This window comes from Pseudonaja textilis, chromosome 1 (genome assembly GCF_049901715.1).
Source record: "Pseudonaja textilis isolate UNSWEBS1 chromosome 1, rPseTex1.2, whole genome shotgun sequence".
NCBI lineage: Eukaryota > Metazoa > Chordata > Lepidosauria > Squamata > Elapidae > Pseudonaja > Pseudonaja textilis.
Window position 1 is genome coordinate 171,602,397 of NC_141990.1, and position 15,408 is coordinate 171,617,804.

Below are 15,408 nucleotides of genomic sequence, written 5' to 3' on the forward strand. Positions count from 1 at the left end.
TTCGATGAACTGGAATGAGTTTCTTACATGTGAGTTGATGGATTCTGCATAGGGTTGTAGTTGTTTGGCGAGAAATTTGGCCAGGTTTTGTAGAGGTGAGCCTATGGAGCTGACTATTGACTAGTAAGCTTCGATGTCATATCCCTCTTCACCCAAATACCAATAAAAGAAGCCTTGACAGCCATCCAAAACAAATACAACCCCCCCAAGCACATCCTAGATCTGACCAACCACTGCCTATCCAATACATACTTCACCTACAATGGACAAAAATACAAACAAATAGAAGGAGCACCCATGGGATCACCCCTCTCACCTGTCATCGCAAACCTCTACATGGAACACTTTGAAACACAAGCTCTAGAAAAATACGACCACAAACCCAAACTCTGGCTCAGATACGTAGATGACACCTTCATAATCTGGCCACATGGGAAAGAAAAACTAAACAAGTTCCTCACACACCTCAACAGCCTACACCCCAAGATACAATTCACCATGGAAACAGAAACCAACAATCAACTTCCCTTCCTAGATGTCTTGGTATACAAAAGATCCAATGGCTCCCTAGGACACACCATCTACCAAAAGAAAACACATACAAACCGCTATCTACATGCACTCTCACACCACCACCCAGCACAGATCAATTCCGTAGCCAAAACACTCATCTCCAGAACAAAATGCTTAGCCGATGAACAACACCAAAAAGCTGAACTACACACCCTCACCAACGTACTTACAGCCAATGGATTCCAAAAACACAAGATTACCCACCTAATCCAAAAAGAAACCCCAACCAAAATCCAAGACAGAGAACAAGAAAACGGCAAAGCCCTCCTCCCATATATAAAAGGCACTACAGACAGAATCAGCAAGATCCTCCAAAAACACAATATTAAAACAGCATTCTGCACAAACAGAAAAATATCCACCATCCTAAGAAACCCCAAAGACAGAGTCGAATTAGAAAACCAAGGAGTATACGAAATCCCTGCACTGCCTGCCCTGCCACATACATTGGACAGACTAACAGAAGAATTAGTGCACGCATTGAAGAACATAAGAACTCAATCAAAAAGAAGAAACGACCTCTTCCCTGGTCCAACACCTCAAAGCCACAGGACATAAAATTAACTTTAAAAATACCAGAACTATTGCCAAAACCGAACACTTCAACAGCAGAATAATCAGAGAAGCCATAGAAATAGAAAAACGCCCACACAGCATGAACAAACGAGATGACACCTCCCGCCTCCCAGCCATTTGGAAACCCGCCCTCATGAACAGACGAATACCTGCAACCTCACCACTGCCCACTCCAAACCCCTCCGAGCCATACATGAAGCAAGCCGACACCAACTATGGAGATGCAGCACGACCTCGAACTCAAGCCGGGCAGCAAGAAATCCAGCCAATCAGAACACGGCCAACCCCCAAACCAATCAAAACACAGTCAGGCCCCCACCAATGAGAAGACACCCCCACCCAATCAGAACACAGCCAAGCCCCCACCCATTCAAATCCCACCCCCACTGACAGTTAGAAAGAAAAAAGCAGCTGCAACCTCACATCACTCTGAAAAGCAAGAGCCAAAGACAGAGGCCTGATGATGATGAATGAGACTTCATCGAAACGTTGCCTAGACACTTTGAATCTTACGCAGGAGAAAACCCGAACAACCAAAGATCCATATATATATATATATATATATATATATATATATATATATATATATATATATGTGTGTGTGTGTGTGTGTTTGTTTTCTTAAGTTTTCATGGGTATTTATATGTATGGTATTCAGCTTTGTTCGTGTATTTTCCCAAGTCATTATAGTTGTGCTTTTAAAGTTGTAGCAACGTTTCGACAGAATCTCATCTGCCATCATCAGGCTTCTGTATAGTATTTGTGTGTGTATGTATGTATGTATGTATGTATGTATATATATATATAGACACACACACACACACACACACACACACATTTTTTTCAAGAACTTAGTATGTATCTTTAATGGAATGTACCAAGCAGAATTCAGTTGATAATAGTTATATGTTATAAAATAGAGGTTAGAAAATGAATGTTATAACTGTAAAGGCATAATTTAAACTTTAAACAAGATTTGAATGGATCATAATTAAAAGATACAAAGGTGTTACACTCCAGTCTAGTAATTACAGGGGAAAATTTGTTTTATGAGAAAAGAAATTATGAAATTGTAAACAGGATAGACAAAAGTATAAAAATATTGATTAGAAAGATACTGAAATTAGAAAAAGATACGTAATTGAACTTAGAAAGGAATGAGATAATTAAAAATAAGGTTATAGAAAGCAAGGAAAGGGAAAAACTATTGAGAAAACTGTGAAAATAGTTATAAGATATGGATTAGAATACATAAGATGAATATGTAATTGAGCTTATGTCTGTATGGAGAAGTGATAACCCGGGAGCATGCTGTTCTAAAAAAAAAGATATTTTATTTGTATTTGTATGTTTTGTGAAAACCCAAATTAAACTCTATTTAAAAAAAAGGAATTCAGAACAAATTGCTTACTTGAAGAAGCCAGTAGCTGAGAGGCTGATGCTTTCCTCGTAGGCAGCTTTAATCTGAAAATGGTAAATTGTTAAGTGTCAATATTTGTAATACTGACAAAAATGTATTTGTGCATAAAATAACCAAGTTGGGGATATTAAAGGTCAGCCTTTCTCCTTTGCATAAGAGAGGTGAGAAAAAAGTTATGTTGAATTTGTTCTCTGCTTATACAACTAGGATTACCTCCCCAGAAATGTATCTTTGCTGACATTAAACAACTTCCCTGGATCCACATCATGGAATTTTAAGACTGTGTATAGAAGATGCTTCTAGACAAATTTGCATGGAATAGCCACCTTACCTCAAACATTAATTTTATGAGTGCTCTACACACTTTTCACTTCCAATGTTCTTGAATTTACTTATAGCTTCTTACTCTTAAAAAAAAAATATTATCCAAAATGTTCATTTAAAAGGGAAAGGATTATCTCCAAACAATACTGAGTTGATTATTCTATTCTTAGGCTCCTAAGAGAGTCCCTATGCACAGAGCATCAGTAAAGATTAGATGTCATTAGAATGAATTCATTGCTGAAATTAGATAACTTAAATAATCCAAAGCTCAGTGGTATCAAGAAGTGCCATATATCAACAATGCTCCCTATTAGATAAATTTAGAATTGCTGACTATTTTGATAGGGTGTTCACTTTAACTTCTGTGCTGTTCCTATATTTATGGTTAATATGTCAAAAACTATTCTCCTGAAGACGTGCTACTAAAAGGATTAAAATTATTCTGTTTTAAAAATGTAAATGATACCTACCCAGTCTTCCCACTTTCCTTTAGAATTTTTTTTAATGATTGGCTCAAGGCGCTTTCTTAGAATTTGACACGCATTCTGTAGAAGATGATACCAAAGAAAACAGGAAAAATTAGTCCTGTTCTAAATTAATTCTAATTAATTCTAAAAAATTAATTAGAATACATTTATTGTTAAGATGTTATCCAATTTTTTTTTTTAAAAGACAAATTTAAATATTGCATTTTCTGCAAGAATTGGACATTTTTAATGTTAACCTTCATGACATGAATAATCGAAGGACTTTTTCTTAACAGAAACTACAATTTTGTTCAAAATTCTTCAATCATCACAGAATCTCACATGCCAAAATGCAGTACAAAAGAAGACAATACTCTGCTTTGCATATCACAACAGAAAACGTGAGCACTTGTTATGAGGAAAAGAATAATAAAGCTGTTTAATTATTTTTGAAAGCAAACATAACTGAACTTCAATTACTGTTCTGCAACTACACAATAACACAGAGCAGTGGAATGAAGATGCTATTTTACATGAAGTCAAAATGAATTTCTCTGGCCAAGTATTATATACTAAAGTTTCCCCAAGCAGATCCCCAAGCAGATTCTTTAATTCTCAAAAATTTCTGTGAGCTTTTTGCAAGTTTTAGCCCAGACTTGTTTGGATATTGCAGGCATTAGAGCTCAATCTCTTTGTAAAGGAAAAAGGTGCTCTATTTAAAAAAACCTGATCTGTTTTGTTTGTTAATAATGCTCTAGCAACTTAAATATTTGATTAGATAATACCTGTTCCTTTTATTAAGATATTAAAGCATAAATTTGTGGTCTACTGTACACCAATTGACTAAAAACAGGCAAATGAAGCATGGAAAGATATTGAGTAAGTTCATATGTTGCAGTAAATCATATTTGGTATGATCTATAAAATCACAACTATTTTTTGTATTTGAAACTCTGGTTGGTGAAATTTTGAATTAGCACTAAGGAGAAAATGTTCTAGCTCATCCTCAGCCATGGAAACTGGGTAATATTAGACCAAACACTTTCAGCCCAACCCACTTCATAGAGCATTGTTACTGCGAGAAAAAAATAAAAGGGTGGGCCATCATGCATCCATATAGAGCTCTTGAAGTAAAGACAGAATGAAAATCTAATAAATAAACACTCCTTGCCCTGTTCCCCCACAGATGCTGCCTAAGTTCACAAGTGTCAAAACCAAATAAATCACATATGCTTCAGGATGATGCGTGAACTCAGTTTCTGTATAAAGGCAGAAGAAACTTCCACTATGACTGTAATATAGGTGTGAAACTGAAGGATCTTTGTCAGAAAAAGATGGCAACTTCTGGCAGTGCCCTATCTTTTAAAGTGAAAAATTTAAACAATTTAATGGGACATTAAACTATTTCTTTTCAGACAAATGTCCTATATCAGGTTGGAACATTTTCCCATCTAGTTCAGCACTGCCTACTCTCACAGCAAGAAGCCTCTAGAGGCATAGGTCTTTCCTTTCACTACCGGTAATGGTTTGATCTTTTAAACAGCAGAAGCTCTAGCGTTGAGCTTCTCCCCATCTTTCAAATCTAGCAACATCTAGAAAAAAAGGAAGTTTCCTATTCACAAAAAGGTATATTTTAATATCAGAAGGATTAAGTTCCATCACATTTCAAAATAATTGAAAAGAACACCACCAATTATGCATCTAACCTGGACTGCTTTCCCATTGACATCTGTGCTGATTGATCCCGCTGTAACAATTGCATTTGGTATTGTGACTGTCGTTCTTTCATACTGGTGTATGTAAGATAGCGGTATCTTTAATTCATGACTAGCCACCTTGTGGTTTTAAAAAAGAAAAAAATATTAGCATTTGTAATCTCCCTGGAGTTACAATCCAAAATGAAATTACAATTACTATTACAGGGAAAGTTTTGTTTAAATAATGTATTATTATAAGACATAAGTACAGTTAGTCCTTGGGTCACGACAGCAGTTGGGACTGGAATTTCAGTTGTTAAACATGTGATCATAAAGTGTGTGACCTCATGTGAACTCTTTGTTTAGCAATGACAATCTTGGCAGTCCACACTGCCATCAATTAGTGGTGAACCCTGCGGGTTGTTAAATGAGGTCCCCATGTGACTGTGACATGGGACGAGGTCCTCAAAACCAAATACCAGGCAAGCAAGATGGCAGGGAAGAGCTACAGGTGGGTGCTAAGGAGTATGAGTGGGTGGATGCCATGGAGTTCGAGCAGGCCGTTGCCATGGACAGAAGTTACAGAGTGCAGGTGGTTTGGAGAGTGCCACAGAGTGCAAACAGATGCCGGAGGGAGATGCTACGGAGTGTCGGCAGGCAAGTCCTATGGAGTATGAGATCCCCATGCAGGATCCTCTGGAAAAAAGGATCAGGACCAAAAGCAACTTGCAGGGACAACTTGTGCCATCCTGCCACAGAATGCAAAGAGATGCTGTGGACATGCATTAAGGAGTCTGGCCTGGTGGTGTCATGGGTATGTACAATATCCTATGACCTGCAAAGGGGATTTTTTGGCAAATAGGAGGCAGAAACAAAAGTGACTTATAAGAGCAACTTGTGATCTCCTGTCAGCTTTCACATTGGTTTTGGTTGTGGGAAACTGGCAGGGAAGGCCACAAATGCTGATCATGCAACCATGGGATAGCACAACCATTGTAATTTTGAGCCAGTTGCAAAGCTTCCAACTTGTAATCATGCAACCAAGGATACTGCAACGTTTTCAACTTAGAGCATAAATTCCCCTCATTCAGCACCTTTGTAACTTTGAATGGTCACTAAACAAACAGTCGTAACCTGGGGACTACCTATAATACTTTATATTATTTCAGTACAACATCTATACAGTAATGACTAGAGATTATTGAAACTCTAATGTTTAGAGAACCTAAATGTTTAAAGTTAGAGGAAAAGAAAAACCACAGTGTTAACTATAGTTTGAAATATGGATGTTGAGAGGTTCTTTACATTTTACATCCATAGTAAATATAGCATTAAAAGCGTTTGCAAATAACGTCAAATTTATTGTACAATAAAGGTTTCTGTCTTAAGCTGGATATTTAATACTGTTACTGTCAGTATTGTTACTTATGGATTGTGTATGTTAAAGGGAAAAAAGACAAAACAAAATAAACAGGAATAATATTTTTAGAAAGGTAAAGGAAATAAGGCTATTTCATTTCTAATTTCTCTTTTTGTGCCTCTACTATTTTGCAGTGTTTATAAACATTTAGGTCCCCTTAGAAGTCAAACTATAGCCATTTACATTTGCCAAGCTGCATAATATATTCTGTGTATGGGAACCATTCTTGCTTAAATTTACTTAATCTTCTATTGTGAATATGTGCTGTTAATTTTGCCATTGTTGCATATTTTCCAAGGTTAAATTCCCAATCAGATATTGTCAGAATTCAATCTTTCTTCCGGTGTTGTGCAAAATTTATTCTCACTGCTATAAGCATGTATATCTCACTAAATTATGATATTTCTTGTTAATGTGTTCTGTACATTCCGTAAGAAAAATACGATTTCATTTCAAATATACAAATTTTCTGCATTGTACTACATACATACATACATACATCTCTCTTCTTCCCTCCCTCCCTTCTCTTTCCAGTACAGGTAATCCCTAACATACAACCACAGTGGAGCCTATCCATTGTGGCTGTAAGTTGTGACAGTCATAAAATGGTCACCCATATGACCAACCTGATTTTAAGGCATTATTTTGCAATGGTCATTAAGTATACTCCATGGTTAAGTGAATGGTTTGCCATGGGCTGGTTTTGCTAAAACCAGAAGTAAATGTCAGTGTTTGGCAAAACCTTTGTAAAATGTGGTCATGTGATTGCAAAATGCTGCAAACAGTCATAAATATGGGCTGGTACTAAGCGCCCAATACAGTCAGATTACTATTGGGGGTGTGTGGGTGACCACCTGAACTTCAGAATTGGTTCATAAATATCCACAGGGAGGTTCATTATAACTTTGAATGGTCGCTAAATCTTGGAAATTATTGATAGTTTTGTGTGCCATCTAGAAAACTTTTTGTATCCAATTTTCTTTGGAGTTGTATTCGGGATAAGCTTTATGGATTTGATCCATAATTTTTCCCATTGTTCCGATTGTTTCTTTGAAAATTTTCATCCATTTTTTCATATATATTTTTTTGTTCTGTGTCTGTGTTATACCAAAATAAAAGTTTATATCTGTGCCGTAACAAACAGCATTGGTATGCAGGGTAGGTGGGGCGGAAATGTGAGGTAATTTGATAAACAAACGATGGAACATTCATTCATATTTATTTTTGGACAATAAATATATTGTAACCTAAATGCATTCTATAGTAGCCCTCCCCAGCTGCTGCCTGTCAGATGAGTTGGTCATGCTGGAGAGAAATGATGGGAGTTGTAATTCAACACATGGAAAGGGCACTCAATTTGGAAAGATTGCTTTGTGCAAGTTAGGAATATTAGATTTTTAATATATCTTAATTACCTGTAACATCTTGGTATTAATTCCTTGTCCCATTTCACATCCTCCATGGGACAGTAGCACTGATCCATCTATATAAATATGAACCAGAGCAGCAGCCTACAAAAAATAGAGATGTATTTATTTACTTATTTAACAAATGTTAGTTTTAATCTTTTAAATCTTGTTATACAGAAGTAACATATAGAGAATTGCCCTAGAAACAAAGTATCCTTTATCTACCGGTAGTATAAAACAATTTTTTTTAAAAAAAGGATAAAATGAGTCATAATATCAAAGCATAATATTGTAGTATTATACATGTTACAAGTCTGTTTGGACTAGAAGTTGGAAACTATGAGTTCTCCCTTGAATCACCTGGGTCGATCTCTCTCTCTCAACCCTAGGTAGAAAGAAGGTGCTAGCAAACCATTTCCAAAATGTTGCCAAGAAAGCTGCATAGAACTGTCCATGTAGTCAACAGGAATCATGGTAGACTCTTAAGATGGCTAACAATAACAAAGATTAAAGAAAGAATTCTCTAAAATGATGAGATACAGACTGGACTTCGTGATAAGTGATGGGCTAGAAAGCCTCTGGGGGCTTTGCTTTACTTGAATAGTGAAGTAACAAACATCTTATGATTTGTTGATTTGCATCTCAAGTAGATCAGTTTACTACTATTAGTCTACTTAATGTTATGACATTGTTCAAAATTACAATATAGGTAGTCTTCAACTTACGACTGTTTGTTTAATGACAATTTAAATTTATTCTAGCCTCAGAAAAAGTGCTCACCGAGAGGATGAGGGTTGAAGCTGGAATCTGGGGGAAAATGCCCTTCAAGTCACCAAAAGGATTTATAAAATGATATACCTTTCAATATGACATGGGACCGACCAATTATTCAAGACTTCTCAAATAATTAAAATTTCTAAATATTGAAAAGTAATCCTTATTACAACTTATAATGAAGGCAATATTCTTCCTAAACAACATATCATAAGGAGCTTGTTACATATAAATATGCAGAATATATAAATATATATAGCAGAAGAAAGAGCTGTGCCCTGGAAGTTTGGAGAAAAGAGAATTGTTTCTCACTGTGGCATTTTCCCAAAGGAAATGTACTCATCCCGTCAAAACTGCTGTTCTCTTGCAGTTATTATTTTACTTTTTTGGGAGGATCACATTCTGAAAAGTGAACATCTTGCCTGGTGGTATAATGTGACATTATATCCAACTGAAAACAACATGGGGATGATTGCAATTCCTTTCTTCTTCCAGTAATTTTGTTTATTGAATTCCTCAGCAGCTTCTTTTCGGATGTAGTAATCAGACTTCTTCAAGCATTCTTTCCAACATGCTAGCAGATTTCTGGCATCCACCTTTTCTTTGTAGGGGGTTTCAGATATCGTTTTATATAGATTCATCTCCCTGACCTTCAGTAGAAACACAGAAAATACTTTTAATTGCTCCATATGTTTAACAAAGCATATAAAACTTGGTATGTGCCTTTATATATTCCGCATTAATAACAATTATCATGCCTTTAGTATGCTAAAAAAAAATCACTGCAGTCCAAAGGTCGAGTCCACAACAGCCATCTGTCCTTTGAGCAGGAAATGAGAGTTCAGGGAAACCATCTGAAAATGTGCAGCTCCGGTGGCCTAGAGGTGGAGCTCTGGCCTCACAATTGGGAGGCTGTGAGTTCGATCCTAGGCAGAAGCTAATATTTGGAATAGACTGTCCTGCTCGAGCAGGGGGTTGGACTTGATAACCTCTAAAGTCCCTTCCAACTCTGTTATTCTATGATTCTATGTCTCAGTTCTAAATGGGTTAGTGAAACCCCATTCAGGACCAGAGGGGACGTTTCCTGGAACTGGGTAGTCAAAGAGCCACAGCCAGTCTTGCTAGTGCTTAGCTTGAGTCTGTCCTTCCCAACCACTGTTTCCAGGGGTAAGAGAAAACCTTGACAGAATTGCTTGGTTGGCCAGGGTCCATCTGTACAGCTGAATATAGTCACCATACTGGTGATTCCTACCCTAAACATCTCCCACTGTAGATATTAAACAAGAGCAGTGACAATGTCAAACTCTATGGCACCCCACAAATCAGGAGCTTTGAACTTGACTTCTCTCCCTTCAACCCCCAACCTCATTATTATTCCCATGTCGACTCTGCCAGAAGCTCTATCAGTGATGTCTCAGTACTATGCCTTGACCTAAAAAGAGTCCAGATAATTTTTTCCTAGATTCTCAGTAGTTGTACCCTGACCATCTTCTTAATAATCCTCTCCCAAAAGATTGAAGACTGGACAAAAAATTGTGCTATGAACAGAAGTGGCAAGCATGCTAGCCATTGTGCAGAAAATACAGATGTCTATCTACCCAGTGCTTTGGCCTTATTTCCTACTCTGTCTTCCCATAGATGCTTCCCTATGTATACTATTTTCTGTTTGTGTTCAGGATACATTATGTTGAGTTTAAAAACATTTCTGTTCAGGTGTTCTGTACAACAATAAGAATGTGATTTATTATGTTTCCTAAACATAATATAAATCTCCCACCCTTGATATTCATAGTAAAGATGAGAAGAAAAGTACTGGTGGTAAACGGCAACTTTGTATAAATTGTTCAGTATATTCTAATAGAACATGCATATAATTTTCCTATGTATTCCTTTGGTGGATTCCCCCTTCCCAAAAGATACTACTAGCTATAGGAAAGCAATAAGTTTCATAACAGATTAATGGCCAACTTTGGAACGATCATTTTATAAATACAATATGAAGAAAGATATTAATATATATTGTATTTCTTTCTCCCTTCACCCTTATGGTCAAGCAAAGAAATTGTGTCCCGTTGCCTTAATGCTTGGCCTACGGACAGAATAACGTACGTGCAGAGGTTCCTTTTCAGACAATCATCTTTCCCCCCACTTTATTGGATTGGCATCAGTTCCAAATAATAGCTAGTGTCCAAGTGCTCTGATAGGGCCAATGTTGTGCTGAATCTCTATCTTTGAGTTTCTCACACTGCTTATGTCCCCAGCTGAATATTTATCTGGGATTCTGTGAGAAATGGAAATCGTTTCTTTGGCAACATTTAGAATACAGTCACATCAGTTGTTTTATATCCATCCAAGTCCAATGACCAAAGAAGGAGGCAGCAGGGACCACTTGCCCTAAGTCTCCTTAAAGCAGAGAGTGTCCCACACTGAGTTAAAATGATTAGTCTGTTCAAAAATTCCCCAAATTAGTACTCAAGAGAGTGTTCTAGAAGCATTGTTTCAGGACAGTCACTCTTAAGTTAAGATATTGTAGGATGTTTCTTTGTAGAAATCACAGTTTGTTTTCACAGTAAGTATCTTTCATATCCGTTTGCTCTCAAAAAGGTGAATTATTCTATAATACATCCTAGTGGCTATAAACTAGAAAAAGCTAATTGTGCTTTAGATTCACTGAAGCACCTTTCTCAAGACCCATGTCAGAGATATCTAGAATGTTTTCTTGGGAAAATCCAGACTGTAACTCATGGAAGCTACTTTGTGGCAACTCAGTTTTCACCATCAGAATGAACATTTGTATAAATGTTTAAACTGGGACAGAAAGTTATCTCCCAAAGATGAATCATGGTATAAAATATTGTAATAATTAAAACAATAAATAAATCATGCAATTACATGATGATAGAAGTTTATTTTCAGTCTTATCCAGTGGTGGGATTCAAATAATTTAACAACTGGTTCGTCCAGGGTCAGATTGGCTGTTTTGGGAGGCGTGGCCCATCCCCATCCTCCAGCTCTGCCCCACATGTAGATGAGCCTCCCATGATGGCCAACCTGACCCTGGGAGAACCGGTTGTTAAATTATGCCTCCCATCAAAGTAGATCCCTGACATTGTGCTACAATGGAAAAATGGGCTACAGAGTGGCCAGCATGAGGGAAGAAGGAGGGAAAGCGACTTTCTCCTTCCCTCACACCGGCTGTTCCATTGCCCATTTCTCCATTGCAGCACAGCACCCAGTGTATCCAGTTTGATGGGGGCGGGGGAATTTAACAGCCAGTTCAACTGAACCAGTGCAGACCAACTGAATCCTACCACTGGTCTTATCTGATATTTGTCATGAGCCTGTGGTACTGTTTGAGATGGCATAGTAATGATAAAATGATACACTGAGATAAACCTGTTGGTGCAAGGAAATTATCTCTGTGACTTACAAATGTAGCTGTCTGATTTTGGTTCAAATATAAGAGCACTTTCCCTGATGATATCAAAGGACGGTCTGTCAATGGAAGCTGTGAAATCTCTGGAGATTTTTAGGAAGAGGCTGGACAGCCATCTCTCATGAATGGTATAGGTGGTTAGATCAGAGGAACTTTGTGTTCCCTTCCAAAGCTATGAATCTTTGATTCTATGAAGTATTGTTTATCCCCGGCCTTAGAAGTTTTGCCTCTTCCAGCCAAGCTCCCCAACTGGAAATAAATCTGTCTGGGAGAACAGGCTTAGGAGTATTTACTGGGAGAAATATTCTGGTTTCTCTTCAGATTTCATAAATCTTTTATCTTTTATTAGAAGGGATTCAGATCCCTCTCCTTTCTGTCAATTCTATTCTGCAAATGAAGACTGACATATCTGTGTTACATATGCAAATGCCAAAGCAACATTGTGGCCCTACTCTAAATTACTCTAAACACACCTTTTTTGCAATCCTTTATTTACCTTATCAGGTGGAAGATCAAGGCAGTCAGCCACAGCTGCTATCCACATTTCCGCACTTAAGGCTGATTGTGCAAATCCAAACCCTCGAAATGAAGTATTTGATGGTAAATTTGTCTTGCAGGCCCATCCCTGGCTTCGGAAGTTGGGGATATCATATGCATTAAAAGATTTTAGCACCACATACTCTATTACCTAATGGATTGGAATAGATAATAAACCTGTTAATTGTCATGTCTTATGGAGTTACCCTCATATTTTAATTCTCAGCCTCCTTAGGTTCCTGATGTCACTATCTACCTTTTATTTTTCTATTGTCCAAAAGATTATCACCTGACATTCACCAGCTAACACCAGTGGGGAAAGACAGTGGGAATATATACCAGTGCCATCTTTTATCATATGAGAAATAGTGACTACAGAATTCAGCCCACACTCCTTTTTAAAAAAAACTTCAAGTATTAAAACATGATGATTTGATGTGAAAGAAACTGTAGTCATGACAATACAGCAGCTTGCAACTACAATCAAAAAGAAAAATCTCCAAAATAATACAATACACTGGCAAATCACAAAGTGGAGTTGGTCTGCTACACATGAAGAGCCTTCTCGATAAAACATGTATATTTTGTATATGATTATTGTATAGGATTATGTATATGAAAAAAAAATCACAAACAGCACAAAATGTGGATGAAGGTAGAAAATAAACAGCTAGCTTATAATCAAATTCAAATCATTTGTTATTGTGGTCATTAAGCAGCAGAAGGCAAACATAACCCTGGGCGTAAAGTTGAAATGAAAAGGAAGAACCATGTCTAGCAGACTATAACCATGAGGGTTCTACTATTTTTAGTTATTATATGCCTTATTTTATATGGGTAGTCCTTGACTTATGACCACAATTGGGACCACAATTTCCATTGCTAAACGAGGAGGTTGTTAAAAAAATTGCAGCCAATTTTATAACCTTTGTTTAGCACAATTGGTAAGTGAATCACTGAAATTAAGTGAATTGCAGTCATTGTGCAAATCTGTCTTCCTCCAAGGCTTTGTTTGTCAGAAGCAGACTGGGTAGGTTGCAAATGGCAATCATGTGACCAAATGACGTGGCAATTATTGTAAATACATACTGGTTGCCAAGTGCCCAAATTTTGATCATGTGACCATGGGGATGCTGCAACACTTATAACTGCAAAGAGTGGTTGTAAATAACTTTTTTTCAATGTTACTGTAACTTTACTAAATAAATGGTTGTAAAATGAGGACTACTTGTATGCAGCTATGCAGGACTTGGCTAGCTTACCTATTGTCATGAGACTGATGTTAAGTAGCAGGAACTGTGCAAAGAGGTAGTCCTCAACTTCTGACCTTAACGGAGTCCAGAATTTCTGTTGTAAGTCATGACGGTCATAAGTCAAGGTGTCCACTTGACCAATGTGATTTTATTTTATGGTAGTTGTAAAGCTAACTAACACTAAGTCAATTCATTCCTATGCTCTGGAATCAGGCAAAAAATACTAAATTGCTATCACATGATCATGGAACATAGCAACCGGCCACAAAAGTCAGCTAGTTCACAAGTGCTCAAAATATGGTCATGTGACTCCGTGTGTGTGTGCCATTGGAACTCTGAACTGGGTTAGAACTTTTTGTTTGAAGTCTCCACTGTGACGTTGAATGGTGACTTAGTAACTGGTTGTTAAGTGAGGACTATTTGTATTGCTGGGTGGTAAATCCTTTAATATTATTCAGAAACAGAATAATTGGGTTCTGTTAAGCTCCTTGTAAAATTGGCAAAATCGCTGAATAAATCCTACCTATTTTGATTCACAGGGACATACTTGCCATGACCAGTACAATATATATATTGTATCGACCTTCTGGCACTGCTCCCTGGAGGGCACAGCATTGGACTAGAGTGTGTGAAAGTCCTTCTCCAGTTCAGGATATCCAACTGCAATGAGATATGCAGTTGGTGCTATGATATTTTCACTCTATCAGTCAGAAAAAAACAGAGGCTACATGAATTTGGCATACTAGATCCAACAGCTTCTGCTTGAGCATCAGGGTTGCTTGTTTGAAATCCACTGATAGTAAATAAGAAAATGAAAGCCCTACAGATATGACAGCTTGCTATACAGTGTTTGCCTCCCCATAGTTTGAAATCTGTGCTCTAATATCAAGAGGTCAAAACTGTGTTAGTCTTAGCTAACAATTTAATACGGTCTGCCTATTCTAGCTCTCCTACTCACCATTCTGGTCTCTGTGTGTATGGTTCCATCAGAGACACAACACTGGACTTTGAAGATTGCTCTCAGGAATTTGGATTGAGTGAGTTCCAATGGTACAATGTTGGGAGATGGCTCTAGCTATGCAATGTATGGTAACTATGCTGTGAATTTGGCTTCAGGTCAGAGAAAACAGGAGAGAAAAGAACCTAGTACCTTGTATACACTCCATTTATTTTTCCTTTTTCAATAAAAGCAAAAGTCTTCCTAAAGCAACCCTACTCCAATTTCTTGGACCTTTCCAGCTTTTTACACATTGCAAATTTTTGTCAGAGGCTGTAGCGTGCAGTGGAAACTCAATTGTTTTCCAGTTTCTCACCATTCACTTTAAAACGTCATTTTTTTCTGAAACTAGCAGAGGAAAGGACTGGGGTAAGCCTCTACACTGGAGACAGATTTCTTGTGTTTCTGATGACACTTGGCCAAATAAATAAAGTATTCAAATATTCTATCATCAGCAAGTATAAGCAGTGGTGGGATTCAGTCAGTTTGCACTTATTTGGGAGGACTGTTTGTTAACTTTCTGAG

General features: G+C 37.3%; 1 protein-coding gene across 1 annotated transcript in view; it reads right to left on the reverse strand.

The window, feature by feature from the left end:
- AOX1 (aldehyde oxidase 1) overlaps positions 1-15,408 on the reverse strand; it is a 90,679-nt gene that overhangs the window by 17,879 nt on the left and 57,392 nt on the right. Inside the window, exons 25-30 of the mRNA XM_026696821.2 lie at positions 12,593-12,784; positions 9,083-9,310; positions 7,893-7,988; positions 5,067-5,195; positions 3,364-3,438; positions 2,561-2,613 (exon numbers count right to left, since the gene is read on the reverse strand). Of these exons, the coding sequence (XP_026552606.2) occupies positions 2,561-2,613; positions 3,364-3,438; positions 5,067-5,195; positions 7,893-7,988; positions 9,083-9,310; positions 12,593-12,784 (773 nt within the window). The remainder of the gene's footprint in view (positions 1-2,560; positions 2,614-3,363; positions 3,439-5,066; positions 5,196-7,892; positions 7,989-9,082; positions 9,311-12,592; positions 12,785-15,408) is intronic.